Source organism: Oratosquilla oratoria, chromosome 11 (genome assembly GCF_046742065.1).
Source record: "Oratosquilla oratoria isolate Oo_2021 chromosome 11, ASM4674206v1, whole genome shotgun sequence".
In the NCBI taxonomy this organism is placed as follows: domain Eukaryota; kingdom Metazoa; phylum Arthropoda; class Malacostraca; order Stomatopoda; family Squillidae; genus Oratosquilla; species Oratosquilla oratoria.
Genome location: NC_134787.1, coordinates 35,335,858 through 35,347,770, shown reverse-complemented (window position 1 = coordinate 35,347,770; position 11,913 = coordinate 35,335,858). Strand labels below are relative to the sequence as shown.

Below are 11,913 nucleotides of genomic sequence, written 5' to 3'. Positions count from 1 at the left end.
ATCACTGAAACGCCACTAAATTTGCACTAACGAGTACTTGAGGAGGATGACCTCGCAGTAAATTCGCTAAATTCGAAAGTGTTTAGTCAGAAATGCAGCAGTGTTGCACAGTTGGGTTGAGGAAGCAAATCTCAACTTTTTATTTTTAATTCAATTTCTGTTTATTTATTCCCTTAATTATTCATTGATTTACTTGTTCATTTTATTATAATTATTTTTTTGAGCGGGGGGTGGTGGGGGGTGGGGTGCCATGCACACCTTACCACACAGTGGCTGACATTTCAGGAATCACGAATTCAGGGTATTAAGACCTCCTGGAACAGCGTATATAGACTACAGACTTTAGACACTAAATAAAAAAGGGGGATAGGTTGTTCCCTTACGACTCCTTCCCCCTCCCCCTCCCCTCCCCCTCCCCCCTCCCCCCTCCTTTCCCCCTTCCCCCCTCGTCGCAAACTCCCCTCATCAGGAGGCTAGGACGGTGCCCCTTACGGAGGACTTTGGAATTTAATGAACCATGCCCTTGGTCCAACTCGCTGGCGGTCAGGTTCGAACTCCCATCACCTCGACCTCCGCTGCAAGTAGCGACGCTCTAACCCGCTCGGTTAGCGAGCGAAATGAGTAAAATAGATAAATAGATAGGTAGATAAACAAATAGATAATGTCTCCCTTTGTTGTCTCCTGCAGGCGCCAGTCTGCACATGCGCAGAGTGTCCCGCTTCGAGGACAGCGGCGAGTACGCTTGCATCGCCCACAACATGTCCTCCGGCTTCGCTCTGACCTCACTTCCGGCTCACCTTCGCGTTGTCTGTAAGTAACAATAGTGCCATAGTAATCACCCGAGGTCTGTACAAGAATAGACCTGTTCTTGTATAGACTACAAATACAAAATTAATTACTTTTTGATATTGGAGGGGATTAACCGCCCCTGGCCGTTATGCTGTGTTGTCACTCTTTATGCTGTGTTTTCACTCTTTATGCTGTGTTGTCACCCTGTATGCTGTATTCACACTCCCAATGATAAATGGGATGGAATCACTGTGGGCTGCAAGCGCTAGGCTTGCTTGCAAACCTGCAGAAGGTGTTCCTTTGGGGAAGGGCCGGGGTGGGTGGGGGGTGGAAGGAGGTGTCAAAGGACTACTATACTCTCCTCTACTCCTACCCCAGCTCTGCCTGTGTGTGGTGGGGTGTCTCTTCTCACCCACCCCTGCCACCATCACCACTCCTTTGAATGTTTTTATCATCATGGAAGGAGAGGAGGAGAGGAAGAGAAAAGGGAGAAGTGAAGAGAAACAAAGAAAGAGAGTGAGAGGGGATAGAAAGGAGGAGAGAGGGAAAGAGAAGGAACGAGAGGGGAGGAGAGAGAGGAAGAGAAATAAGGAGACAGGGAAAGAGGAGGGAGGAGAGGAAGAGGAACGGGTGGGGGAGAGAAAGAGAAAGGGAAGAGAGAGGAAGGGAAGTAGGGTAGAGAGAAAGAAAAGGGAGGAGAGGAAGAGAGGAGGGTTGAGAGAAAAAAGGAGAAGGGAGAGGAAGAGAAGGAAGGAAAGAGAGAGGAGGGAGGAGAGAGAGAGGAAGGGAAAGGAGAGGGACCGGAGGAAGGGAGCAGAGATGAGGGGTGAGAAAGGAAAGAAAGAGGAGATAAGAAGAAAGAAAAGAGGAAGGAGTATCAGAAAAAAGGGGAGATGTAGGGTAGGCCATAGATGGAAAAGAGTATAGAAGGAGGGGGTATTTCGTTGGAGATTCCCAACGCTATCCTTGGAGAAAATATCATCTCACCGAAGAGGTGGAGGCGTACAGATGGTAAATGAAAGATATTTAAAGAGTGGAGGAGAACGGAGGGATGTTGTCATTAATATTTTAATTCTATTATTACTATTATTATTGCTATTTTTATCATTATTGTTATTGCTATCATTATTATCATTGCTATCATTATTATCATTGCTATTATTATTATCATTGCCATTATTATTATTATCATTGCTATTATTATTATTGCTATTATTATTATTATCATCATTGCTATTATTATTATTATTATTGAATGTGAGATAAATTGACTGAAGTATTATAGGGGTTACTAGGCTAGATAGAGTGAGAAATAAGGAGGTGAGGAGGAGAACAGGGATGTAAAGGGAGTTGAGAGATAGGGTTGATGAAAAAGTATTAGGATGGTTTGGACACATGGAAAGATTAGTAAAATAGGTGTGGATGGCAGATGTGGAAAGAGTGAACATGAGGGGCGACCTAGAATGAGATGGATGGATGGGGTAAAAGGGGCATTGGGGAAGAGGGGAATGTCTGTTGAGGAAGGACGGGAGAGGACAGAAGATAGAGGTTAATGGAGAAGGGTTGTGTATGGATGATGCTGTGATGCATGAGAGGGAGTGGGTGGGGGATGTCGGGTGAGGGAGTATGTATGAGAAATAAATTGACGCAGCCCGAAGGGATTTCTCCCCGTCTTCTCCTTTTCTACATGAGGGGACGGAGAGGGGGGTGTCGCTGAAATGAAGCGGCCTTGCTGTGGATGTGTTGTGTCTTGCGACACTGCTTCTGACCCAGGACAGTGGTCAAGATGCAAGGATGACTCGTCATCCAGGTGCCAATATAAGAGAGAGGGAAGAGGGTAGAGGGGAGTGGAGTATTTAGGGGATGGAATGGATGGGAGTGGCTTCTATGCCATTGTTTATTGGTTACCTCCCGAGTAAGGGGGAAGAAAGCCTTTGGTATATGTATGTATTATTATTATCATTGTTGTTATTGTTATTGTCATTGCTATTATTATTCCTATTGTTATTAGTATAAATATCATTATTAGTATTAATATTATCAATGTTGGATGGTGTGTTCCAACATATGGATAGTGTGCAAGTAGAGCGGCTTCTTTGGAGGCGTGGAAAACAAGCCGAGATTTCTTGTCTTTATTCGAGTGAATATCTCCCGCTCTCCAAAGAGGAACGGTTCATTATATACATCAATCCGGCAAGGTTGCCGACAAGGGAAAATATTTACATGGTCGGTGTTTCCAGCGAGACTAGACATCGAAATATTTAATTTACATACAAGAGCAACTAGAAATGATGACTACAGAGAGTAGTCGAAATATACAGTTTCTCTGTACTTTCCGTTATTATTTCTCCGATAGTGGGTTAACAGTGATCTTTTACAAATGTGTTATAACATACTAGTTTCCAATATATATATATATATATATGTATATATATATATATATATGTATATATATATATATATATGTCTGAATGTGGACTGGTGAGAAAATAATAACCTCGTGGAAATTTATTGTCGGAGTGGCAATATCTTCTTAGCCGTTAGCAGGAACCAAGGGTTTGATGACAGCTGTGCTCGTCCGAGGTCATGACCCCTATAATTGGAGTCTCAGGACAATAGACTTGACCGTGACGCTTACCCTTCTGGCGTACTTCAGGTCTTGACTACCGTTTAACACTAAAGTTGTGGTGCATGCATGTGCATGCGTATCTCGTACTCGTCTTGTGGATGAGAGTCGGTAGATGTAGGTAGATGTAGGTAGATTCTTGGTAGAAGGAGACTGCGTCGTTCTAGAAGTTCTCCAACATTAATATTATTAATGTTATTATAACTAATAATGTTAATGATGTTAATGTTCAATCAAATCGGCCATTCCGAATCCACTGCTGAACAAAAGCCTCCTTCATAGCATTTCATGATTCATACGACCACGCCAACCTCTGCCACGTCACTTCTGCAAACTTCTCAATCTCATCTCTCCACCTTCTGTCTTGTCTCCATCTTCCACGCTTCCTAGCTCGCCGCGTCCACTCAGTAACACACTTGCTCCAGCACTCATCAGTCATTCGTATTAACTTACCTGCCCAATTCCATTTCCTTTCTTTTACCGCCTCCACAACATCTTCCACTCTAGTCTCTCACCCAACTTGCTCTTTTTCGGTCTCTCAGCGTAATTCCTATCATTGATCTCTCCATTCTCCTCTGTGTAGTCCTTATCTTTTTTTCCATCGCCTTCGTCAGTTTCCACGTCTCACACCCATAGATTATTGCAGGCAGAATGTATTGATTGTAAACTTTACGTTTCAAACATAAAAGTAGAGAGCCTCTCAGGATTTTATTATACTTACCAAACACTTTCCAACCAATTGTAATACGTCTTTTTATTTCATTATCATAATCTTTCGTCACTTTCACCATCTGGCCTAAATAATTATACTCTTCAACTTCTTCAAGACTCTCACCATCGATTATAATCTCTTTACTTTGAACTTTCGTGTTGAACATTACTTTGGTTTTACTCTTATTCATTTTTAAACATACTTTGAGACTTTCCTTGTTTAGATCACTCGGCATATCTTGCAAGTCTTCTACTCTTTCTGAAATAAGAATAATGTCATCCGCAAATCTAGGTGGTTCAAATATTCGCCATTAATCTCCAAACCTTTCTCTTCCCAACTGAACCTTCTGAAAATTTCTTCCAGACAAACTGTATATAATTTGGGTGAAATTGTATCGCCTTACCGTACTCCTCTCTCGATCTTGATCTTTTCTGTATCTTTATGTAGTCGAATTATAGCGGGACCTTTTGCATAAATATTTTCTAAAACTTACGATCTGTTCGTTTGTACCCTGCTTACGTAGCGAGTTTAGTATTGCTATTTGTTCTACCGAGTCAAAGTCCTCGTAATCTTCAAAATCTAAACAGAGAGGTAAATTGTATTCTGTCATTTTCTCGATTAGTTGGTTCATCGCCTGCAAATGCTCTAAGAGTTGAATTTCTGCCTCTAAAGCCTGCCTGATCTCACGGTTTTCATCTAAAACTTGACTTAGTCAATTTGTAAGGATCTTGGGGAATACTTTATATACATTTGATTGCAAACTAATCGATCGATATTTACTAAGATCCTTCTGGTCTCCTTTTTTATGAAGCAAAATAACTATTGTATTGCACCACGATTCAGAAACGTTTTCTTGACGTAAGCACTGGGTGTACAACTGAGCCAACCTAATATGAAATTCTTTCCCTATGTCTTTCAACAGATCTATCGATATACCATCTTTCCCAGATGGTTTTCCTAGTTTCATATTTTTAGAGCAAATTCTACTTCCTTTGTAATCTCTGGTACACTACTAACGTCTGCAGATGAATTTACTCACTCAACTACGGTTTTTGACGAGTAAAGCACTTGGTAATATTCTTCTACTCTTTTTACCATTGTGTCTCTACATTTAATGATTTCTCCATTCCTATCTTTCAAACATATCATTTGCTGTCTTCCTAAATCATGTCTGCGCTCGGTCCCTTTAATACTTTTACCTTTCCGAATAGTTTCTTCTATTTTATCCATGTTTCTCTTTCTTTTCTCTAATCTCTGCCTTTTGTTGGTAATCTTGTTTAGTTCTACTCTTTCTATTTCGTCTCTCCTGTTTTTAATCTGCATGGTCCTTCTTCTTTTAATTAGGTCATTTGTAGCTTTGGAGTATTTGTTTTCTCTAATACTTTTTGTACTTTCCTACTTTCTCTGCTGATTCCCTAATGACATTTTAAAATTCAAATTCATATCGACGGTGTCCTCGTTAGTTTTTAGAGCTTCGAATCTATTTTGAATTTCTAACTAAAATTTATTCTTATTATCCTTATTCTTTGCAAGACTGATTTTCTTTCTTAAAACTAGTATATTTCTCTCGGCTCTGAAATTGAATTTAGCTGTACAGCCTACCATTCTATGGTCACTAACTATGTTGACTTTATTTATGACCGTATCATTGATACCGTTCTTGCTCTCGTCTTCTAATATGAAGTCTAATTCGTTTTTTGTTGTTCCATTTGGATTTCTCCAAGTCCATTTGCGACCTACACACTTTTGGAAGAAAGTGTACATTATCCTCATGCTGTAGTTTGCTGCAAAATTTACTAACATCTCGCCTCTGTCATTTCTTTCACCTAATCCAAACTTCCCAATGCACGACTCATCTCCCATGTTCTTCCCACTTTAGCATTAATGTCTCCTATTACCAACGTGTACTTCTTTTTTCTTGATCCATTACCTGACTTAAGTCATCATAGAAGGACTCAAATTCATCTTCTGAACTCTGTGAAGTTGGTGCATAAACGTGAACTATGTTTAGAGTGTACCGTTTACATAGCCTAATTACAATCCAAGCTACCCTGTCTGATAAACTACTGAACTTGACTACATTACCAGCAATCTCTGGGTTTATCAAGAATACTGTTTCACTGGATCTTCTTGTCCTTACCTCGATAGTAGAACAGGTGGTGACCATCTTGTAATTGTATCAGCTTTTCTTCCGTTCTTCAGACTTCGCTCAGGCCTACGGTGTCCAACTTGATGTTGTCTAGTTCTTCCATTAAACTCTCCAGCCTGTGGTCACCTTATTATATTCGGTGAATCCCTATGTCTATAGGATGCCCAATGGTCCACGCCGCCATTATGACGGTACCCCATATATCTATGAGGAATTTCCCTGTTTACCATCAGGGACGTGCCAGTTAGCAGTGGGTCCTGCGACTTTGTATGTGATCTGCTCTTTGTCTGATCTTTTTTACAAAACCTGTTCGATATGGGTGACCCTGCAGAGATTTCCTCTCTATCGACAGCTTTGCAATCATTAAGATTCTGAAGCCTATCCACCACATCAAGGTGTCAACTCTCGGATAGGATTATTAATATTAATATCATTGATAATATTATCATTGATATTAATATTAATATTATTAATGTTAATATTGCTGTTAGTATTGCTATTACTACTATTATGACTATTGTTACTACTGTCATTACTATTAATTTTTTTGTGGGTTGGGGTGGGGGTCTGTGGACTTTATCTCGTGTTATTCAAAAATGCTAAGTGGCTTCGTATGTAGGGATGTCATTAAATCCTTAAAATATCATCTGCATAAAACATGCCACCAGTGCTCCATTGGGAAAGGAAAAGAGGAAGGGTGAAGGATAAAATGAAGGGAAGTTGGAGGGGGAAAAGGAGGATAGAGGAGAGAAGGAGAGAAAGGAGGAAGGGAAAGTAAGAAGAAAGGGTAAAGGACTGAAGAAATAGTGAGTGAAGGGGTGTGAGGGAAGGAAAGGAGTAGGGAGAGGAAAAGGGAGATGAGAAGGGTTCGACAGAGGAAGGGGAGGGAGAAAGGAAGAGGAAAAAAATAGAAGAAGAAAGGAAGGGGAGGGGAGGGGAGGTGAGGGGAGGGGAGAGGAGGGCGAACAAGAGTGGTCACCAGTAAATGGTTGAGGGGGAATCCCAATTTCAGTTCAGGAATTTCCCTTAATTGGAGAGATTTGCGAATCGGGGTAAGGTAGGCAAGAGAAAGAGGGAGAAAGACAGGGACAGAGGGAGAGGAAGAGGGGACAAGGAGAAATGGGGAAGCGGGAAGGGGAAGTAGGGAGGGAAGGTAGAGTAAAAGAGAAAGAGAGCTAGAGAGAGAGGGGAAGGGAGGAAAAAGAGAAAGGAGAAACAGGGAGAGAGAAAGGAGAGACAGGGAGAGAGAAAGGAGAGACAGGGAGAGAGAAAGGAGAGACAGGGAGAGAGAAAGGAGACACAGGGAGAGAGAAAGGAGAGACAGGGAGAGAGAAAGGAGAGACAGGGAGAGAGAAAGGAGAAAGAAAGGAAAGAGAGGAGAAGGGAGAGAAAGGGAGGGAAGGAGAGATAGAGACAAAAAGAGGGAGAGAGGGGGGAAGGGAAGAAAAGAGAAAGGAATGACAGGGAGAGAGAAAGGAAAGAGAGGAGAAGGGAGAGAAAGGGAGGGAAGGAGAGAGAGAGAAAGAGGGAGAGAGAGGGGGGAAGGGAGGAAAAGAGAAAGGAGAGACAGGGAGAGAGAAAGGAAAGAGAGGAGAAGGGAGAGAAAGGGAGGGAAGGAGAGAGAGAGAAAGAGGGAAAGAGAGGGGGAAGGGAGGAAAAGAGAAAGGAGAGACAGGGAGAGAGAAAGGAGAAAGAAAGGAAAGACAAGGGAGAAGGGAGAAAAAGGGAGGGAATGAGAGAGAGGAGAGAGAGAGAGAGAGAGAGAGACAGACAGAGATAGATAGATAGAGAGAGAGAGAGAGAGAGAGAGAGAGAGAGAGAGATGGAGATGGAAGACCACATACAAGGTAAAAAGGAACGAGGTAATAATAATTGAAAAGGAGAAAGGAAGACATAATCGTACGGAAGAGAATTTTGAGCGTGAGCAAGCTACGCTAGAAGAGAGGAGGAAGAGGGAGTGGGTGAGAGGAGGAGGGGGAAGGGAGTGGAGTGTGGTGGAAGGGTGAGGTGGGAAGGGAGAGGGTGGGAGAGCATTAAAGGTGAACCAATGATATGTGGCCAAGTTCCCTCCCAGGTTAACTTCCCCCCTCGTCTTCCACCTCCACCTCGAACATAGGTCGATCTAGGCAGTGCCTTGTATGCCTGCAGTCACTGTGATAGTACTACAGTAGTCATCCTTTGTGACGTCACGCGGAGGATGAGGAAAGTCTCCCCAACCCGGTCACTTGGAGACACGCATTGTGCATTCTTAGTTGTCAGCAGGCGGTTTTATTCAGCTGAGGGGATGATACTCCCTTCCCACTCCCTGGACAGTGGAAAGTTGAACGAGTTTAAATAAGTTAGGAAAAAGTTTAGTTTTAAAGTTTAACGCCTCGATTCGATTTAACGTCATGAACTCTCTTGTTCAGGGCCCGTGGACGTGCCTCTCTTTTGGGGAACATTGCTCATTGTTGATGAGACCAGGACACGAAACCGTGAGCTTGACCTTTTGAAAATAAAGTCTTGTTTACACGGGGCAAGTTGAGAGGCAAGTCAAGTGGGCAAGTTACTTGAACTGGAGACTACATGTTCACACAGGCCAAGTCTGAAACAAGTGTCTTGTATGAATATGTACTCGATCGCTTTCCACTCCAGTTCAAGTAGCTTGTACTGTACACTTGACTTGCCTCTCAACTTGCCCCGTGTAAACGAGGCTTAAAGGAGAGGATTCTAGTGATAAAATGGTCGCTAATGAATAGATAGTATCCTAAAGTAACTAGAATTGTTAAGATGAAATTTTGTCTTTTTTGATGCACATGCATAGAATGAATTCTTTGTATTGTACAACGCAGGATTGTGAATAAAGTTTATACAATATACTATACATACAATAAATTAAAATAGGTCATCTATTAGTTGATCAAAACACAAAATAATTTACCTTGGCACAAAGGGTTTGTTTTTTCTTTTACTAATTATGACGCCAGGTATCTTGTGAGTTAGACGCGTCATCCGACCCTGTCTTCCGATGCCTCCAATTGAGGAAAGGAAAGGAAAAAAATGATAATATATCTGGCTGAGTACATCAGGAATTTTGTTTGATAATGATACACAAATATTTAGAGACCGACTGTGTGATTGCCACAAGCTGGATTGCTTCGTGATGTCCGAAAAGTGCCTTGGGCGGGCCTTGCCAGCCTACAAAGGTAGGGATTAATTAACCGATGCCTTTAGCTGGCTTCACACAACTTACCCTTAACCTAACCAAGTGATTAGATATGTGCTTTCGGTCATGTGTGATGAACGAAGTGCGTGCGTACGTGCGTACGTGTGTGTGTGTGTGTGTGTATGTGTGTGTGTGTGTGTGTGTGTGTGTGTGTGTGTGTGTGTGTGTGTGTGTGTGTGTGTGTGTGTGTGTGTGTGTGTGTCTGTGAGTGTGTGTGTGTGTGTGTCGGTGTGTGAGTGTGTGTGTGTGTGTGTGTGTGTGTGTGTGTGTGTGTGTGTGTGTGTGTGTGTGTGTGTGTGTGTGTGTGTGTCTGTGTGTGTGTGTGTGTGTGTGTCGGTGTGTGAGTGTGTCTGTGTGTGTGTGTGTGTGAGTGTGTCTGTGTGTGTGTGTGTGTGTGTGTGTGTGTGTGTGTGTGTGTGTGTGTGTGTGTGTCGGTGTCGGTGTGTGCCGGTGTCGGTGTGTGCCGGTGTCGGTGTGTGCCGGCGTGTGTCGGTGTGTAATTCACGTGTTGGACTCGTGATCGACAGCTATTTCTCTCCCGGAAGAGAACTCACAGCTCATATATGACCGATCTATGGGTAATGCTGTGACCTTAAACGCACACACACACACAACTCCCTGCCCACAAAAGTTGGAGTAACGACTCGCAACGCAGCGATATTGAATTTATTTCAGCTCTGGGCGGGATTCAAACCCGGACTGCTGTAGCGGCGACCGGGAACTCTACCATTGCGCCACGAGTCGTGTGTGTATTCACCTTGGTCTTTGGATTGCGTGTTGGACTCGTGATCGACAGCTATTTCCCTCCTGGAAGAGAGCTCAAAGCTCGTATAACCGATCTATGGATAATGCTATGACCTTACACAAACACACACACGCAACTCCCCGCCCACGAGAGTCGGAGTAATGACCCGAAGCGCAGCGATACCGAAATAATTTCGGCCCTGGGCAGGATTCGAACTAGGTACTGCCGCAACTCCGTACTACCAGAAGAGTTTTTATTGTTTGCATATGAACTGAAAGCACGAATGAAAAATCACTTAACCTGTTCAGTGAAATCTTTGAGTGCGGGAAGGGTTGTTATTTGGTGAATAGAATCGCATGGGCCATAGAGGATGAACATACAAATTGGGCTTCACAGTATGAGACCTCTCGGCGGAAAGCGACCAGTGACAGCTTGAATTTGAATCCAACGGAAATAACGGAAATGAAAATTCTTTGTCGGAGCGGGGGTGGGTGGGTAGGTCCACTTTCAGGTGATCTGTTTTCCGCTGGAAGCAATAGGATCGCACACGACTCTGAATATCTATTACGTTCAGGTAAATTGCAAAAGTTGGATTGATTGTCATTTTAGGTATGCTCTGCCGCTGGGTAGGATTGGTTGGTTGCATGCGCTCTGTTGTGTTCGGGGCTGGAAACATTGGAATGTGTGGGAAGAAGGGGAGGGGAGGGGGAGGTGGGGGAAATGCACACATTCAGGAGATATCTCGGTACTGTAGACCTCAGTCTCTTTTTCTTTCTCTCTTCCTCTCTTCCTTTTCCTCTCTTCCTCTTTCTCTCTTCCTCTTTCTTCCTCTTTCTCTCTTCCTCTTTCTCTCTTCCTCTTTCTCTCTTCCTCTTTCTCTCTTCCTCTTTCTCTCTTCCTCTTTCTCTCTTCCTCTTTCTCTCTTCCTCTCTTTCTCTTCCTCTCTTTCTCTTCCTCTTTTTCTCTTCCTCTCTTCCTCTCTCTCTCTTCCTCTCTCCCTCTTCCTCTCTCACACTCCCTCTCCCCACTCCCTCTCTCTCTCTCTCTCTCTCTCTCTCTCTCTCTCTCTCTCTCTCTCTCTCTCTCTCTCTCTCTCTCTCTCTCTCTCTCTCTCTCTCTCTCTCTCTCTCTCTCTCTCTCTCTCTTTCTCTGTATTTATCTATCTTTATTTTTTCAGTCATTTATTTTTACTTATTGGTATGATCAGATACCAAGATTGTGGATCTTGGTTTCCCAACTGCATGTTATGTTGAAATGACACAAGAACGACCCCTGCCCATATGGAGACAAACGAATCTGTCCTATTGTGTCAGAATTGTGCCAATATAGATTGAGTTTATGATTATATAAACATTGCTGTGGACGTCACGTTTTCTATGATAGCTGGCTTATGAAGAAATATATTAGTTGTTGTAATCTTTTGTCACGTGACCTCTCACGTAATATTATTACTAATATTTATCGCGTGATTTTTCAAGTTCTTCACACGGGTTCCCCCGCAAATATTTTTACCCTTTCGGTCTCCCCTTTTCCTCCCCCTCCCCCTCTTTCTCCCTCCCCCACCCCCTCTTTCTCCCTCCCCCACCCCCCTCCCCCACCCCCCTCTTTCTCCCTCCCTCACCCCCTCTTTCTCCCTCCCCCACCCCCTCTTTCTCCCTCCCCCACCCCCTCTTTCTCCCTCCCTCAC

General features: G+C 43.2%; 1 protein-coding gene across 1 annotated transcript in view; it reads left to right on the top strand.

Moving 5' to 3' along the window:
• Positions 1-11,555, top strand: part of LOC143030004 (tyrosine-protein kinase-like otk) — an 82,983-nt gene extending 71,428 nt beyond the window's left edge. Inside the window, exons 4-5 of the mRNA XM_076193213.1 lie at positions 688-810; positions 11,434-11,555. Coding sequence (XP_076049328.1) covers positions 688-810; positions 11,434-11,555 — 245 coding nt within the window. The remainder of the gene's footprint in view (positions 1-687; positions 811-11,433) is intronic.
• Positions 11,556-11,913: the final 358 nt, after the last annotated feature.